General features: G+C 40.7%; 1 protein-coding gene across 2 annotated transcripts; it reads left to right on the top strand.

Annotated features, from left to right (window-relative positions):
* The first annotated feature begins 764 nt into the window (after positions 1–764).
* Positions 765–18389, top strand: LOC113605699 (zinc finger protein 160-like). 2 transcript variants are annotated; one of them, XM_027079239.1, is made up of 5 exons: positions 765–809; positions 2706–2786; positions 8133–8259; positions 13091–14490; positions 14727–18389. In XM_027079239.1, exons 2-5 carry the CDS (start codon positions 2772–2774, stop codon positions 14919–14921), a joined length of 1737 nt encoding a protein of 578 aa, XP_026935040.1. In that variant the 5' UTR covers positions 765–809; positions 2706–2771; the 3' UTR covers positions 14922–18389. The 2 variants fall into 2 exon arrangements, with proteins under 2 accessions (XP_026935040.1, XP_026935039.1); XM_027079238.1 differs by having other exon boundaries at positions 773–809; positions 13091–18389.
* Positions 18390–19051: the final 662 nt, after the last annotated feature.

Raw genomic sequence — 19051 nt, forward strand, 5'->3', positions numbered from 1 at the left:
TGAATTTGGCCTCTGGAGTGAAAGGGGAGTAGAAACGGAGAAGCTGTTCTGCAGGGTGTCAGTATGAAATAGCCCATTCAACACTAGAATATTTCTCATTCTAGTGTGTAATACAGAGACAAGTTCAGTTTTTTGTTTTTTGTTTTTTGCGGTATGCGGGCCTCTCACCGTTATGGCCTCTCCCACCGCGGAACACAGGTTCCGGACGCGCAGGCCCGGCAGCCATGGCTCACGGGCCTAGCCGCTCCGCGGCATGTGGGATCCTCTCAGACCGGGGCACGAACCCGTGTCCCCTGAATAGACAGGCGGACTCTCAACCACTGCGCCACCAGGGAAGCCCACAAGTTCAGTTCTTAAATTAATTCTAATTGCACAAAATCTTCCTGGATCCAACCACTGACTCATGTCAACTACTCTGGAAGACCCACATTTCCAGAAATATGAATACCTTTGGGCTCATTAGCAGGACACGAGAGCAACCTACTAGGGAAAATAGCATTCTACTTGTTTAGAGAAAACATCTTCGTTTTCGACATAACTGGTCCCCACAAATGTAACCTTTAGCTTAAAATTGTTACAGACTGCAACTTAAGCCCGTCAAGTACAAGCACCTTCCAAGCACCTTCCGGGCCCGCCCCCTTCCCACCCTCCCTTGGTCCCTGCTTGCACCTGGGTTCCCCTCACCTCCCCCCCCCAACCCGGTCCTTAGCGCTCCACCCAGGCCCCGCCCCACCTCTTCACCACGCGCATGCGCACTTCTCTACGGACCCGGAAACGGAATGCTTACAACGAAGGTCACACTGCAGAACGTAAGTTTCTCTTTTCTAGTTTAAATCTGTGCTTCGCGGTCCCTTTACTCCATCCTTAGGGTGCTGGAGTCACTGCGGTGTTTAAATTACCACTCCCGCCCCTCCTCCCATCACTGTTACAGATCGTGGACCGTTTCCCTTTGGGTTTTAAATTTCTCTGCGTCCAGTACCGAAGCCCTTGCCTTTTCTGCTTTCGGTCCACGTAGACACCGCCTTTCGCTCCGTTTTCCTGCTTAAAACCCTTCAGTACCTCCGCCCTGCTTGTAAAGTCCTCTTCCGTGAGGTGGATTCGAGCTCCCCAGCCTCGCCCTCCGCCTCCGTAGGGCAGCTCCGGCCGCAGTGCTGCTGGAGAGGCCGCGTCCTCTCCCCGGTCCTGGGGTCCTGGAGAGTCCTCCCCTCTCCTGAGACCCCTTACCTCTTAGACCCTCTGTCCTCACCTCTTACTCAGACCGGTCTTTCTGCTCCGTAGGCCTCCCCTTCCTGGTCAACCCTTCCTCAGACCCCGTGTAGGGGGAGGTGACCTGGGCCAGCCTTGTGACACATAGTGTTCTTCGGTCCCGAGTTCCAAACTGTCTCTAACAGTATGCGGGCGTCTTATTCAGTCGCCATCCTCGTAAATACAGGGGCGAGGGGGATCAGGAGAAGCAGAGACAGAGAGCGACTGAGAGAAACAGAAAACCTGAGGAGGATAAAGAATGAGGGAGAACCAATGGGAACATAGAGGGACTTGGAAATAGACAGTAAAGTGAAAGTGATTAAGCATGGAAGGTAGCAGGTGAATAAAATAAAGAAGTAAATAAAAAAGCCGGATCTCCAGGGATTGGAGAGCAGCAAGGGGTGAGGGGCTCTGGATCAGTGGTGGGAGGGTGGTGACAATGGTGAGGCGTTTCAGACAGAGGGTCCGGGAGAGGATAAAAGGTGGAACCATGGCCTTCAGAGCATCATGGTGCTGGGAGAGAAGGAGAGGAAAAATATGGACTACTAGAGCAGAGAGAGCAGGAAGGAAGCATAGCCACCTGGGGTGCCAGAGAGTGGGGAGGAAGAGAGTGTAACAGGGAGTGAAGGGGTGTAAACAGAGGGCAGAGAGGGAACAGAAATGGGGGGAAGAAAGGCAGAAGTACATAAAAATGTAGGTCATCCGAAAGGCTAGGGAGAAAGATCATCAATAGGGGGAACAGGTTGCAGAGTGGGGCAAGACAGGAGTGAGAAAATAAATAGAGAGGAGGGCAGAAACAGCAGGAGAGTAGAGGGGAGCAAAGAGGCAGAGACGTAGAAAGAAGTAGGGAGACAGATAAACAGAATGAAACGGAAACACATAGTAGTGCAGGTAGAGTCCTAGAGATTATCATACTAAGTGAATTAAATCAGACAAATAGACACATGATATCACTTATATGGGGAAAGCTTAAAAAAAATGGTACAAATGAACGTATTTACAAAGCAGAACTAGACTCAACAGACATTGAAAACAAACTTATGGTTCCCAAAGGTGGAAGGAGGGGGAGAGATAAATTGCGAGTTTGGGATAAAGAGATACACACTACTATATATAGAATAATTAAAGCAACAGTGACCTATTGTATAGCACAGGGAACTATATTCAATATTTTATAATAACCTATAATGGAAAATAATCTGAAAAATATATTCAATAAAAAAAGGATAACCTACACTATTTGATCTTCAAAGATCTATCATGCACTGAAAAAAAATAAGTATAGGAACTTACTTGTTGTTCTCTGTGTGGGAGTTTACTGTCCTGAATCCCTCCTGTGACAGTGGGCAGCAGAGGACTGTCTGTTCCTCATGCTGAGGTCTTCCCTGTGTGTGTGGTTGTGAGTCAGGAAGGGGGTGTGTCGATTCTAAGCATTAAACAGCATCTTTCCAACTTTCAAGATCGACCTCTAAAGACTCCTATTGCCTGAGGAAGAAGCCTGGAAGAGGAAAGAAAAGGAGTCAGAAATGGCTCTTTCTCAGGTAAAGTCATTTTCTCTGTTGATTCTTCAGTCTGTCCTTCCTGAGATGCCCTTCTTTGGACTCGCTAATCTTGTCTGCCACCTGTACATTCACAGTCATCCAGGGCCTTCCCTCAAGGCCTGTCATCTCCACTTAGATCCCGTCTCCCCATGACCCAGTGACCTGGGACTTGTGAAGAGGCTCCACTGGGCCTAGTCCTGGGCAGGGCTTCACACCCATGTGAAGTGTCACGGTGTCAGTGCTACTGGGCAGCAGGGATTGTTGAGGGGCCCCATCTCAGTGCACTGTCTGCTCTCTGAAAACCAGGATAAAGAAGCTGTACATGCAAGTCAGGTAATAATATGCACTTATGCCCGGTAAATTTTAGCAAACAGACTACAGCAAATACGTTGTGACTTTTCATGCTGCATTAGAAGCGAAATGGATGTGTCACTGATTTAAAAATCGTAATGATGGGGAATGGAATGGAAAGTTCAGAGATACATCAGTGATAGAGGGTGTTTCATTCTATTATTGATTTTAAACTTTGAAATCAACCTAAATCTCTGACACATGGAGATTCTTAGCCCATTTTCATCATCTCCGGTCCTTGGAGGTTACTTTTCGCTGTTGGTTGCCTCCTCTGACACATAGAAGTTTCTCATTCTGATGCAGGTAAGTTTCCAGCTTTAGACTTTGCTGGTAGATACCGGGTTTCCCAGCACCGTTTGTTCCTGAGACTGTCCTTTTTCTATTGTGTGGTCTTGGCACCCTTGAAAATGCGTTCTATGTATATGCAAAATTAATTTTGAGTGTTCTGTTCTGTTGCATTACTTTACGTATCTGTGTTTATGCCAGTACCACACCATCTTGATTATTTCGTGATATGGTTTTTTTTTGTTGTTTTTTTTTTCTTCCATAAATTTATTCATTTTATTTATTTATTTTTGGCTGCGTTGGGTCTTCGTTGCTAAGCGCGGGCTTTCTCTAGTTGCGGCGAGCGGGGGCCGCTCTTCTTTGCGGTGCGCGGGCTTCTCACTGTGGTGGCCTCTCCTGTGGCAGAGCACGGGCTCTAGGTGCATGTGCTTCAGTAGTTGTGGCACACGGGCTTAGTTGCTCCGCGGCATGTGGGAATCTTCCCGGACCAGGGCTTGAACCGGTGTCGCCTGCATTGGCAGGTGGATTCTTAACCACTGTGCCACCTGGGAAGCCCTCGTGATATGTTTTGAAGTCTATAAAGGGTGCCCTCTATTTTTCTTCTTTGTCAAGAGTATTTTGGAGATTTGGGAGATTCCCTATGAATTTTAGCATAGTTACTTCTATTTCTGCAAAAATTGCCATGGGACTTTTGATCGGGATTACATTGAATCTATACAACACTTTGGGTAATAGGGTCATTTTAAGAATATTTAGTCTTTCAATCCATGTGTATAGGATGTTTATTTGTATCTCCTTGTGTGTCTTTTAGCAACATTTAATAGTTTTCAGTGTACAAGTCTTTTGCCTCCCTGGTGAATTTCTTACTAAGTATTCTATCCCTTTGATGCTCTAGAAATACGATTGTTTTCTAATTTTCTATTGACATTGTTCACTGTGTATAGAAATGCACATGGTTTTTGGGCATTGACTTTTGGTATCCTGCAACTTTTCTAGAGTTGTTTTTTGATGTAGCAGTTTCCTCGTGGAATCTTTACTGGTTTTTTTTGTGTTTTTTTTAATCTTTACTGTTTTTATATATAAAAGTTATCATCTATGAAGAAAGATAATTTTACTTTTTTCAATTCGGGTAACTTTCTTTTTCTTGTCTAATTTCTCTGGTGAGGGCTTTCTGTACTTTACTGGGCAGTAGTGCAGAGGGTGTGTATCCTTGCCTTCTTCCTGATCTGAGAAGGAAAGCTTTCTAGCTGAGTGTTTATATCTCTCTTTTTTTCTTTTTGGCCTTGTGGTGGGATCTTAGTTCCCTGACCAGCGACTGAACCTGGGCCACGGCAGTGAAAGTGCCGAGTCCTACGCACTGGACCGCCAGGGAATTCCCAGGGTTTTTATATCTTGAAACATAGTTGAATTTTGTGAAATGCATTTTTCTGCATCAATTGAGACGATCATATGTTTTTTTCCTTTATTCTGTTAATGTGGTGTATGACATTAATTGATTTTTGTATGTTGAGTCATCCTTGCTTATAGTAATAAAATCCACTTGGTCATGATGTAAAATCATTTTAATGTGTTGTTGAATTTGGTTTGGTACTATTTTGTTGAGGATTTTTCAGTATTCATGAAGGATACTGGTTTGTAGTTTTCTGTGTTTCGTGTGTCTTTCTCTGGGCTTGGTATAGAATCATGCAGGCTCCATAGAATGAGTTTGCCAGTGTTCCCTCTACAGCTCTTCGGAAGCTTGGAAGCTTTTTATCAGGATTAGAGGTAATTCTTCTGTAAATGTTTGGTAGAATTATGCGGCAAACTGATATGGTCTTGGCTTTTTCCTTGTTCAAGATTTCAGATTGCTGCTTGAACCTCTCTAGTTATAATTCTTTTCAACTTTTTTATTACTTAAAGATTAGAGCTTAATAGGTTGTATGTTTCAGTGAATTTACCTGTATCTTCTAGATTATGCAATTTGTAAGCATTATTGTTCATTGAACCCCTTATAGTTTGTTTTTTTAATTTATTTTATATATTTATTTTTGGCTGCATTGGGTCTTTGTTGCTGCGTATGAGCTTTCTGTAGTTGCGGTGAGCTGGGGCTACTCTTCATTGCAGTGTACGGGCTTCTCACTGAGGTGAGAAGCTTCTCTTGTTAGGGAGCATGGGCTCTAGGCACATGGGCTTCAGTAGTTGTGGCACGTGGGCTCAGAAGTTGTGGCTCGCGGGCTGTAGAGCACAGGTTCAGTAGTTGTGGTGCACGGACTTAGTTGCTCTGCAGCATGTGGGATCTTCCCGGACCAGGGCTCGAACCCTTGTCCCCTGCATTGTCAGACGGATTCTTAACCACTGCGCCACGAGGGAAGCTCCTCGTTTTGCTAAATTTGATTTTATTCTTCTCTACTTCCTTGAGTAGTAAAAATAGATTTCTGATTTGACTTCCCTGTTAGTAAGGCTTTCACTACATTTTATAAATTTTTGTATGTTTTCATGTTCATCCAGATATATTAAAAATTCCTTCGTGATTTCTTCTTTGACCCATTGGTTATTTATGAATACGTTGTTTTATTTCCACATTTTGGGGATTTTTCTGTTTTCATTCTGCTGTTTATTTCTAATTTTATTGCTTTGTGGTTTGAGAAAATTCATTATGCTCTCAGTCTTCTTAAAATTGTTAAGATTTCTTTTATGTCCTAACATGTGGTCTCTCATGGAAAATGTTTTATTTGTTCTTGAGAAGTGTGTGTTTTCTGCTGTTGTTGGGTAGAGTGATTTGTACATGTCTGTTAGGTCCAGTCGGTCTATAGTGTTGTTCAAGTCCTCTGTTCCCTTATTGATGTTCTCTTTGGTTCCACCCATCGAAAAAACTGGGATGTTAAAGTCTCATAGGATTATTGTGCTGCTATTTCTCTCTTTGTTTCTGTTAGTGTTTCCTTCATTTTTGGAGAGAGCTCTAATGTTAGATATATAAGTACTTAAAATTATATCTTCTTAGGGAATTGATTCTTTTAGTAGTATATATTGTCCTTTGTCTCTTGTATCAGATTTTGTCTTTAGTTTATTTTGTCTGACATTATGTAGTCGCCCCTGCTCTCATTAGGATGGAATATTTTTTTCCATCCTTTCACTTTTTACCTTCCCATGTCCTTAGATTTGTGAATGTTCACAGTTGCAGCTCTGACGCACTCTCTGTGTGTTTCTCGCTCTTGTTCCCTGTTTTCCTCCTGTTACTTCCTCTGGTGGTCGCTGCTCAGGCACACTGTACAGTGGTGAAAGGCAGGAGCCCTGGCCATCCCCCTTCACTCCACTTCAGAGGGAAAGCATTGAGGGTTTCCTTCTGATTTTAATGTTTGGTGAAATGTTCTTGCTTCATAACAATATATTTTTTTCTATATTCCTTTTTGTCATGATTTTTAATTCTCCAGGAAGTTTTAAACTTTATTATTGTGATAAGTCTTTTTCTTAATATGTTAAATTAATGTAATAACTTCTAATTTTGAGTCAGTGTTTTATAAGTGGAATACACAAACTCTGTTCTGCGTTTGTTAATACCTACCTATTTTAATTTTAGTGGATAAAATTGTACTTATATTCTTCAATTTAGGTGTTGTATAGAGATAGGAGTTAAAAGTTTTGTATTTTTCTCTTTATGTTTGTACCATTTTTCTTTTACTAGACTACTATAGAATAATGTTGATGAATTAAATTAAGTGCAGGTCATACTTTCTCGTTCTTCGAAAATGCTGAAATAAACGTGGATGAAAATGATAACAGAAAATGTTATTCAAAAATATGTCAATAGACAACTCCTATCTTTTTTTTTTTTTTTTTTTTTTTCCCAAGCCAAGCAGCTTGAGGGATCTTAGTTCCCCAACTAGGGATTGAACCCAGGGCCACAGCAGTGAAATTGCCGAGACCTAACCACTGGACCACCAGGGAACTCCTGCCTTTTCAATTAATTGTGTGTTTACATGTGTGTGCACGAGTGCATGGAAGTGCAAGTCCATGGTTTTGATAAAGACATCATTATTTCAAACCTATCTTTTTGCATTTGAAATTATATCTTAAATGTGTTCCTTGGCCTCGAATTTTTCCTACAGTATTGTGTTAATGGTTTAAATAACAATACGATTACTAACATTTTATGTGCATCTGTGTGTGAGCTGACACAGTACTATCCTTTGTAAGATTGGAACAGGTCATCTCTAATGAGCTTTTATGTTTATAACAATTTCATACATGTAAAGAATTTATTTAGAATGATACTAGCATATAGGAATTGTTCCAACACTTCTAGTCATTGCTCTTGTTATCATTATCATAATTGCAGATTTTGACCTTTCTGTAAAGCCACTGTGGACTTTGTCATCTCTGAAGGCACCACTGATACTGTAGCTCATTTAGATTTTGAATATCATGCAGTGTGTAAAACATAATATGTAACACTTCTGCATAGACAACCTGTTATTGAATTTTATTTCTAAGTTTTTCGTGTGTTGTCTGGAAAAATGAAAAATCTACATTGATTGGAGGATATCGTAATTGCTATGAAAAGGCATAAGAAATTAAAATTAGAGACCCATAATTTCCCTAAATACCTTTACATGGATCTGTCAGACTACATACTTCCACTGAATTGATCCTTACCACTCTCTCCTCTTCTCATTTTGTGTGATAATAAGAACTCTCTTCATGGCCCCTTGATGAGATATGTTTTCATTTCAGGCACCGTTGACATTCAAGGATGTGGCCATAGAATTCTCTCGGGAGGAGTGGGAATGCCTGGACCCTGATCAGAAGGCCTTTTATGTGGATGTGATGTTGGAGACCTACAGCAACCTGATCTCCCTGGGTGAGGATAACTTCCCTTCAGAAGTTGGGATATGCCTTTTGGGTATCTTTGCATTTTCCCTCTGTGCCCCTTGGGAGCCCTTGTTTTGCTTGACTGATCTGAAATCCCTGTTGACTCAGATATGAAAAGCTTCATGATGTGATATCATGAGTTTAAGCTTCACTTTTCTGCAAATGATCTATCCATTTCATGATACGTCAGGCATTGTTCCAGAGCTTAAGTATTTATAAAGCTCAGGGCAAACTTTTCAAATAATGAATTCTCTTTTTTCTACCCCTGTGCTTTCGATTCACTACTTCTTGGAAGAGAGCTAATTATCTGCATATTACACTGTTCCCTCTGCATTCAGAAGGAGGCAAGTGGTGGAGCAATCGGTGAAATATTTTTCCAGACCCACCCGTCATGTCCTCACTCCTCAGCTGAACAAAGAGCTGGGATTCTGGAAGAGCCACAGATCTTATTTATTTCTTTTGAGAAGCAGAAATTTCTATTTCTGATCTGAATATTATTTGCATTTTGGAAGAAGAGGAAGATCCCTAGCCTCTGAAGAGTGATGTGAAAATAGCAAAAAAACAAGGGGGTGGGAATTTATCAGAAGTGTGAACACAGGTTAGGTCTCAGAAGGGCAGAGAAGAAGCGGCAGCATTAGTAGTCTTTGGGTAACTCTACCCAAGTGGGAGAGTTCTTCCCGAAAATAGAAGTTTATTTATTGTGAACTCTGAGAGGACATTTTTCTTATTCCTGGGTTATCATTCTGTCATTCAACGTGTAAAATGTATTCTTTCACCCTCTGGTGGGGCTGCAGCCCCATCAGAGACAAAGGCAAAGTCTTTTTTTTTTTTAATTTATTTATTTTTATTGATTTATTTTTGGCTGCGTTGGGTCTTCGTTGCTGCGCGTGGGCTTTTCTCTAGTTGCGGCGAGCGGGGGCTGCTCTTCATTGTGGTGCATGTGCTTCTCATGGCAGTGGCTTCTCTTGTTGCGGAGCACAGGCTCTAGGCTCGCAGGCTTCAGTAGTTGTGGCACGTGGGCTCAGTAGTTGCGGCTCACAGGCTCTAGAGCACAGGCTCAGCAGTTGTGGCGCACAGGCTTAGTTGCTCCGCGGCAGGTGGGATCTTCCCGGACCAGGGCTCGAACCCGTGTCCCCTGCATTGGCAGGCAGATTCTTAGCCACTGCGCCCCCAGGGAAGCCCAAAGGGTAAAGTCTTTATCATGATATATGCTCTGCCATCTGGCCCCTGTGAACTAGATTTTACTTGACCTTGAGGAGCGTGAAGAGGGTTGTTTTAAAGGCATCTTTTGCCCCCTTCATTTCTCTTTCTGTACTTGACTTCATTGGGTGCTCAGTTCTCAGTCCATATCATAAGAGTTGATGCCTCCAGACTCCAGTCTCTGGGCCTTTCTCAGTTTTATCCCTATTTGTGTTCTTTGAAGACCTCATCAGAAGATGGGAAAACACTGGCTGCTCTTTCATTCCATCTGGCACCTCAGAACCGGCATGGAGCTGTCTCAAGCCCCGTCTGCTTGTTTAGACTTCACAGCCATTTCTCCTGTTCTGATTTTGCCGCACACTTCAGGGGTGTGTGAAACAGAGAGGTAGATTGGATCTTGTGTAATTTTTACAGAGCAAAACTATAAAGACAGTGGACAGAGAGATCCTCTTTTTATTTCCCAGTCCCTCACGGGGGGAATATGTGAATCTTCCAGGCTCTCAGTTTGGCATCTTGGATAGAATGCATGGTTTCTTCTCGAGGGCTGTAATATCTGACCCCCATATCTTGTATTGTTTTCGCTCTTGTACTGCTCTACCAAGTCCGTAATGCAGACTCTCCTGATTTCATATTCTTCTAAGTTTGCATGATTTTGCCTTTTGAAGCTTGCTTTTGAAATACATATTCCTAGAGTCTGAAATTTTATCCAGTTTCTTTGCTGTGATAATCCACCTGTAGCAGACAGCTACGGATGGACTCTCTGTGGAGTGGGTTTACTGGGTGACAGGAAATTTTCGTTGGAGAATGCTTTCCCTCATATGCTGTAATATTTTCCTGCTCCACGGTAAGTCGCCACTTGAAGCTACTCAGTAGAGTGGTCTGCGTGTTGTAGGACACGAGATAGAAAGTATCACGAGAGCCTGACTGAGAAGCCTTTCCCGTATTTTTTCTGGCTTTGAGGACTGTCACAAAAGCCTCTCTTACGGGCACTGTGACAATCTTGTTTCCATGTACTAATGACCATCCCCTATGAGCCTCAGGAAATGATGTAGGAATTTATCCCAGGAAAACTTTGTCCAAGTTCTCCTCTTCCTGATGCCAGACCCCAGGGCTGGAGGGTCTGACGTGGGGCTCAGAACTCGCAATCCTGTGGGAAGACCTCGGTAATACAATTATTCTCCAGTTTGTCTGTCACCCACACAAAGTATGGGATTTGGTGGTATCATGGGCCCGCCCCCTCCTATGTATCTCCTTGTGGTTTTTTCTTTATGTCTGGTAGGTTTCTTTATGTTCTGTTAGGTTTCTAGTAGGTTTCAGTCTTTTTCAGCCATGGTTGTTGTCATTTGGATGTGCTCCTGAGACTAGGGGAGCTTAGGGTCCTTCCACTCCGCTATCTTGGCTGCTCTCCTCTTGTACAGTTATATTCACACAGATGGACAATCACAAGCTGTGCTCCCAATATGCATATACCCTGTGCTCCACTCATGCCCTTTCTCAGACCTGACCCTTCCTGACGTGGTACTTTGACGTAGATGGAACCACTGTTACTTGCTCACGTATTTATGCTGTTCCCCTGATTGTCTCAATTTCTGCAGCACTCCTTCACCCATCCCTCCACCTTCCACATTACTCAGACTGTAAAAATGATCCCTCTTTTTCTGTCGAATAACTTTCTCATGACATGACCGAAATCACTATGTGCAGCTGTGATGATTCAGAAACCATTTTCAGGAGTGGTGGCTGAATAACATTATCGGTTACATGGCTCCCTTCTTTTGCGTCTCTCTTGGAGTTTTCTTTTTAAACTCCTGGTATTTGTTTTAATATTTTGTAATCTGTACTGCCTGGCTGGGCAGTCATGCTTGAGAATATGTTGTCTTAGTTTGGAAGTTCAGGTTCAAATCCTGTTTCTCTCAGTACTTTCTATATCAATTGCAGTCATGTACATAAACGTGTGAGTCTACTTCCCTGATTTTAAAAATTTTGTTGATTTCCATCAAGCCTTTTAAACAAATTAGTGCCATTAGATGGCTTAGAATCTTGTATGTTTTATAGTAAAGATTGAAAAGTTACTTTTTATAAATAGTTATATTAATATTCTGTCATGTTTATTGTCATATCACTTTGTATCCTATCTTGTATGCTTTTCATCTCCAGTTTGTTCTAAACAACGTTGTGTCTGACCCTAGTTAATAAATATACAAATTGCTCACTCTTTATTACATATATTTTAGAGGCAATGAACTGGAGAATTTAAGTGCTCTGTGAAGGTAGGTCTATTAGGTTAGGTAACTGTCTATTAGGTTAGGTAACTCTAGAATAGTACATTTATTAATTTTTTTGGTGTTTTTAAAATTTTATTTATTTTATTTTTGGCCGCACTGGGTCTTTGTCGCTGTGAGCAGGCTTTTCTGTAGTTGCGGCGAGCAGGGGCTACTCTTCATTGCAGTGTGCGGGCTTCTCATTGCGGTGGCTTCTCTTGTTGCAGAGCATGGGATCTAGGCACACGGGCTCAATAGTTGTGGTGCACGGGCTTAGTTGCTCCGCAGCATGTGGGATCTTCCTGGACCAGGGCTCGAACCCGTGTCCCCTGCATTGACAGGGGGATTCTTAACCACTGCACCACCAGGGAAGCCCCATTTATTAATTTTTAATTGTAATTTATATATGATGGTTTTTCAGCATTTATTATAGAATACAACTGACATGTACCACTTGTTAATGTAGTAAAATATGTATTCTTTATGGGTACGTAGTTTTATAGCAGATATTTAGAAAAATATATTTTTTTAAATTGTGTTATCAAATTCTTCATTTTCTATATGCTGTATTTTGTAATTCTATACTGCTAGTTATTTAAATTATTCATTAGATAAGTCTGTTTTGGATTATGTACCATTACAGTATGGTAATGTACAGTATTGTATGTTCTTTAGCATTGATTTATGTACCATAGTATGCAGAATATATGTACAGTATAATATTTTTTACATCCTCATTTATGAGATCACAGTATGTCTATTGTTAATTGGTATATGCTTTGGTGGAAAAATATTGTTTCTTCAAGAGCTAACATAAGTTTGTCTAGTGTGAATGTTTCTGTTATAGGGTGTTAGAACTAGGCTACCCTAATATTAATTTGAATTACATGTAATCACTCTTTCTTTAGTAAAGAGTCCTATTCTTGGGGCTTCCCTGGTGGCGCAGTGGTTGAGAGTCCGTCTGCCGATGCAGGGGACACGGGTTCGTGCCCCGGTCCGGGAAGATCCCACATGCCACGGAGCGGCTGGGCCCGTGAGCCAAAAAAAAACCAAAAAAGAGTCCTATTCTTTTAGTGTTCCTAAAATTTTTAAGGTCATGATTGGGAAGTTTCATAACCTTTTTGGACATAAGTGTTACTTTGTGTTTATTTTACTTTATTTTGGCCATGCTGTGTGGCTTGAGGCATCTTAGTTCCTGGACTAGGGATCGAACCCGTGCCCCCTGCAGTGGGAGTGCAGAGCCCTAACCACTGGACTGGGGAATTACATACTTTTGGTTTAATATCATATATTCAACATTAAACGTTTACTCATGAATTGTAATGAATAATACACCTTATGGTTCTTTGTTTCTTGCAGATATCTCTCATATACATGTGATCAAGAAATTACAACCAAGAGCAAACAGTGATAGAGGAGAAGTATTCCAAACAGTGATGTTGGAAAGACAGAAAAGCCATGAAATGAAACATTTTTACTTCACGGAAATCCAGGAAGATGACTTTGGGTGTCAGTGGAAGGATGATGAAAGAAATTACAAAGGAATGTCTGTAGCCTGTAAGGAAAATGTAATTCACAGAAGAGATCGACATAGTAGGTGGAATTCAGGAAAGAAGCCCATTGAAAATAGGCTTACATTAAGCTTTCAGGATGAATTGCATGTATTTAAGAACGATATTTACAAATGTAATGAGTGTGGCAAAGCCTTTAATCATGGCTCATCCCTCCGCAGACACCAGATAATCCATACGGGAGAGAAGTTATATAAATGTGGGGTATGTGGCAATGTTTTTCGTCTAAAGTCACACCTTGTAAGTCATTGGACAACTCATACTCGTGAGAAAACTTACAAATGTAATGACTGTGGCAAAAGCTTTAATCATGGCTCATCCCTCCGTAGACATCAGATGAGCCATACCGGAGAGAAACTGTATAAATGTGATGTATGTAGCAAAGTGTGTAGTCAGAATTCCTCCCTTAAACGTCATCAGAGGATTCATACCGGAGAGAGACCTTACCAATGTAATGAGTGTGGCAAAACCTTTAATCGTGGCTCTCACCTCTCCACACACGAGGTAATCCATACAGGAGTGAAATTATGTAAATGTGATGTGTGTGGCAAAGTCTTTAGTCAAAATTCATGCCTTAGAATCCATCGGAGAATTCATAACGGAGAGAAACCTTACAAATGTAATGAGTGTGGTAAGGTCTTTCGTCAAAATTCACATCTCGGAAGACATCAGAGAATTCATACTGGGGAAAAACCTTACAAATGTAAAGAGTGTGGCAAGGTCTTTAATCAATATTCAAATCTTGCAAGTCATCAGAGAATTCATACTGGAGAGAAACCTTACAACTGTAACGTGTGTGGCAAGGTCTTCAGTCAAAATTCAAATCTTGTAAGTCATCAGAGAATTCATACGGGAGAGAAACCCTATAAATGTAACGAGTGTGGCAAATTCTTTAATCAAAAGGCATACCTTACAAAGCATCAGAGAGTTCATAATGAAGAGAAGTCTTACAAATGTAATGTGTGTGGCAAGGTCTTCAATCGAAATTCAAATCTTGAAAGTCATCAGAGAATTCATACTGGAGAGAAACCTTACAAATGTAATGAGTGTGGCAGGTTCTTTTCTCAAAAGCCAAACCTTGGAAAGCATCAGAGAGTTCATACTGGAGAGAAATCTTACAGATGTGATGAGTGTGGGAAGGTCTTCAGTCGAAATTCACTTTTTGCAATTCATCAGCGAATACATAATGTAGAGAAACCTTTCAACTTTAATGGAGTTGAAATGCCTTTACTCTGATCTCAACCCTCACTAAGTATCTGATAATTTATACGTGAGAGAAACCATGTAAATGTGACATATGTGGGAAGGTCTTCATTCAAAATTTACACCTTACAATTCATTGGAGAATTTATAGTGGGGAGAAGCTGAGCAAACGTCATGAATATGGCAAAGATTTTGTGCCTGCAAGCCTCACTTTCTATCAGATAATCCGTAGTGGAGAGAAACCTTACAAATGTAATGAGTATCTCAACGTCTTCAGTCCAAATTCATACCTTAAGATCTGCCAGATACTTTATACTGGAGAAAATCTTTTCAAATATAATGAGTGTGGCAAATCCTTCAGTGTTCTGTCAAGCCTAACTTACCATCAGGTAATCCATACTGGTGAGAGACTTTAATAATACAGTGATATGACAAGGCTTCTATCAGGCATCCACATCTTACGCTTCATTAGAAAATTCATTCTGAATAGCAACCAGATAAATGCATTTATTGTGGCCAGGCCTTAAGAGGAGAAATTTATTAATTAAAGAACTCATTCTGGAGATTACCTCACAAATGCCACGAATGTGAAATAATAATCTTATTTCTCAGGTAAGACAGTTTATATTTGTGAGTGACAGACCACCTGGAGAACAGTGACCAAAAAGAAGTGGGAGCGTCATCCTTTTCACCTAACAGAAGTCCAGAGGGTGTAGTGTGGGGTGTGATGGGTCCTCTGCTCCTTCTTCAACCATGAGCACTTGGTCCTCACCTTCCTATAGTAACATGACTGCTGTATGACTGAGAAGGGTGAAGGTGGAGGGCAAAAAGCCTTTTCATTTTAAGATTCTGTCTTGTTTTCATGGAAACATTCATCCCAGATATATTCTCTTTGGGTCATGCTCTTGTGACCTGTCTGAGAACTCTGCATCAAGTTCTGGATTCTGAAGATTTTATTCTATACCGTTTTTCCTAAATCTCTTATAGAATAAAGTTTTAAACTTTATTTTAAAGCTTTAACTTTGAGCTAATATTTGTACAGATGTAAAGTTTAAATGGAGATCTCTTTTTTTTTTCTTCTTTGAATATTTCATTGATTAGCACCAGTGTTGGAAAGTCCTTCCTTCATTGAATTGGCTGAGTACCTTTGTCAGAAAGTGGTTGGAAGTACACTTGACCTTTGAACAAGGCATGGAGTTAGGGTTTTAGACTCATGACCAGTTGTAAATTAACGTATAACTTAATGTTGTCGCTCTCTATCCGTGGTTCCACATCCTCAGATTCAACTGGCCACAGATCCTGTAGTACTTTGGAAAAAATGCCCATATAATTGAATCCACACAGCTCACACCTGTGCTGTTGAAGGGTTAACGGCACTGAAGTAGGGCTCTTTCTGGTTTCCACATTCTGTTCCATTAGTATATTTTGTCTGTCACTGCACAAATCCCACCCAGTCTTGATAACTGTCACTATATTAGAAATCTTGAGGTCATGTGGAGTGATTCCAGCCACTTCAGTATTTTTCAGGTATTTTAGCTCTTCTAGTTCTTTTGCCTTTCCCTATTATTTTTAGAAAAATCTTGTTTGAATCTACAGAAATCTTGATTGAAAACACACTAAACCTGTATGTCAATTTGGGGCATTTTAATATAATTCCTATGTTGTGTCTTCCAGTCAATCTGGTATATTTTGTTAACAATTCAATGAATATGGTATGTTTCGCTCAGATGACCTAAATAGAAGGTCATTTTGTTTCATTAAGGTTGTAGGTTTCAGCATAAAAGTCCTTACTTTGTTAGATTTACACATTTTCCTTCTACTTTTACTTTTTTGAGCAAACATCGTATTATATATTTAATTTCAATTTCCATTTGTAAATTGCATGTGTGTGAAATTACAGTGGATTTTTGCACATTGTACCCTGACACCTTGCAAATTATACTTTTTCTAGAAATTTGTATAGATTGTTTTGATTCTCTACATACATTAATTTATTAAATTTTCTGTTTCTACTGTAACAGATTACCACAAACTGAGGGCCTTGAAGGACCACAGATTTATTCTCCTATGGTTCTGGAGGCGAGATGTGTAAAATGACCCAAAGCACTGTGCTCCTTCTGGATATTCCAGGGCAGAATTTGTTTTCTTGCCTTTCTTGGATGCCAGAAGCCACTTACCTTCTTTGTCTCATGGTCCCCATGTGTATTCGCATGACACTCTTTCAATTAATTCATGATGTTATTCAGATATCTTCTTATATCACGTGGGCATTTCCTGAACACGTTGTTTACATTAGGACACCCTGTCACTCTCTCATTGTACGTGTACACCTTCATCGTACTTAACACTATCATATCTGATTTAATTATTGCTGACTTTCCCTTGTAGAAAATATATGCTCCTTGAAGGCAGTGTATTGATTTTGTTTCCTGCTAGATATCCAGTGACTGGAAGCATTCCCAACTGACAGGTGAGTGAATGCGTTTATCAGTGCAAAGAAAGTTTGTGTAATGCATCGGCTCATAGGTCAGTAAGTCAAATGGTCAGATAAACATGTAATTATGTTGCATTTGTGGCCTCACATTCTTTACTCCATTAACATTACACCTGAATGTTCTGAACATTTGTCATAAATTCTCACAGTATGATTTATTCACACGTTGTGAAATTTTCTCCCACATGGGCTCAAAAGATCTAACTCATCAGTGGAGAGATGTCTTCATGAAGTATTTTTCATCCACAACATTTTAAGTTTAGGATTCTTTCATTCGTGCTCCATTCCACACCCGTGACAAAATAATAATTCTGTTTCTCAGGTAGTAACTGAAAGAAGTAAGTTTATCATTCTCACCAAACAGGAAGTCCAGAGGGTGCCGTGGGCGGTGTGATAGGTCCTCTGCCCCTTCTACCGCCGTGAGCACTTAAAGTCTTCAGTGTCTTCATAGCAACCTGGCTGCGGGATGACGAAGAAGGCTGAGAGGCAAAACCCTCTTCAATTTTAGGTTTTGTCTCATTTTCATGGAAGATTATTAGCCAATTGCATTAAATGGCCACTGTAATTTTAATAATATGAAATTTCAAATTTCACATTTCCCTCTTGAATAGAGAAAAAAAGTAAAGGGAAAAGGTGTCAGGGACACATTATATCAAAAGACTTTCTTCTTTATCGTGATAGGGTAATATTCCATGTAACACTGGGCTACTCTGATGTTCAGAATGTCAAGGAAAGTTTTTAGAGCCCTTGTGTTTTCTAACTCACAGATTTCTTTCCTTTCTGCTGTGTCTGATTCTAAACACACTTAAATCATTCTCCAGTTTTTTTTTTTTTTTCAGCTGTACCCTGCAGCTTGTGGGATCTTAGTTCCCTGACCAGGGATTGAACCGGTGCCCTCACAGTGAAAGTGCCAAGTCCTAACCTCTGGACTGCCAGAGAATTCCCTCTCCAATTGTGATGTAGTTATTCTGATTCCAGTATCAGGGTAAGAAGTAAAGGAATCCATTTTGAGATGTTTTTTATCCATGCCATCCTACCTGAATGTGAGAAATATACAAAAGGCTTGTAGTTGGGAAATACTCTAATATCACCTCCAAATATATTTTAATATTAGACTCTATATAGTAATATAACTGCTATATCATAACTCTGAGATGTTAAATATTGGGGAAGGAACATTAAATATTTTCCGTGAAGTACTAGAGGCTCAAATAGGATTTACTTGCTACTATACATAAAATAGATAAGCAACAAGGATTTACCGTATGGCATATAAAATTACATTCACTAACTTGGAATAACCTACAATGGAGATTAATCTGAAAAAAATTTATATAACTGAAGCACTTTGTGGAACACCTGAAACTCATACAATATTGTAAATCAGCTATCCTTCGATCAAAAAAAGAAATGGAACTTCCCTGGTGGTCCAGTGGGTAAGACTCTGCGCTCCCAATGGAGGGGCCTGGGTTCAGTCCCTGGTAAGGGAACTAGATCCCACACGCATGCCTCAACTAAGAGTTCTCATGCCACAACTAAGAAGCCCCCGTGCTGCAACAAAAGATCCCGCTTGTTGCAACTAGAATCTGGCACAGCCAAAATAAATAAATAAATTTGTTTGTCTTTTGCGGTATGCGGCCCTCTCACTGCTGTGGCCTCTCCCGTTGCGGAGCACAGGCTCCGGACGCGCAGGCTCAGCGGCCATGGGCTCAGCCGCTCCGCAGCATGTGGGATCCTCCCGGACCGGGGTACGAACCCGTGTCCCCTGCATCGGCAGGTGGACTCTCAACCACTGCGCCACCAGGGAAGCCCATAAATAAATGTTTTTAAATAAGTAAATAAGTATTTCCTTGAAAATACAGAATATATTCAATTGAGGGTAAGCCCTGAAAATGTTACCTTAAAGTTACACTGTTCTGGAAGACAGGAAATAATTCTTTTTTGTTGTTGTTACCATACTGTTTATTGAAAAATTGGAGTTTAATGACTTCAAAATGTTAGTTTAGCCACAAATGATTATTTCCTGGGTGATTCATTCTCCTTTTAAAATAT

The sequence above is a fragment of the Aethalodelphis obliquidens genome, unplaced genomic scaffold, assembly GCF_003676395.1.
Source record: "Aethalodelphis obliquidens isolate GAN/ISIS:26980383/991018 unplaced genomic scaffold, ASM367639v1 scaffold43, whole genome shotgun sequence".
Classification (NCBI taxonomy): Eukaryota; Metazoa; Chordata; class Mammalia; order Artiodactyla; family Delphinidae; genus Aethalodelphis; species Aethalodelphis obliquidens.

Bases quoted from the DNA above. Each gene is read 5' to 3' on its own strand.
- LOC113605699 (XM_027079239.1), top strand. The intron at 8,260-13,090 runs GTGAGGATAACT...TGTTTCTTGCAG, and splicing joins CAGCAACCTGATCTCCCTGG to ATATCTCTCATATACATGTG. The intron at 14,491-14,726 runs GTAGAGAAACCT...ACTTTCTATCAG, and splicing joins TTCATCAGCGAATACATAAT to ATAATCCGTAGTGGAGAGAA.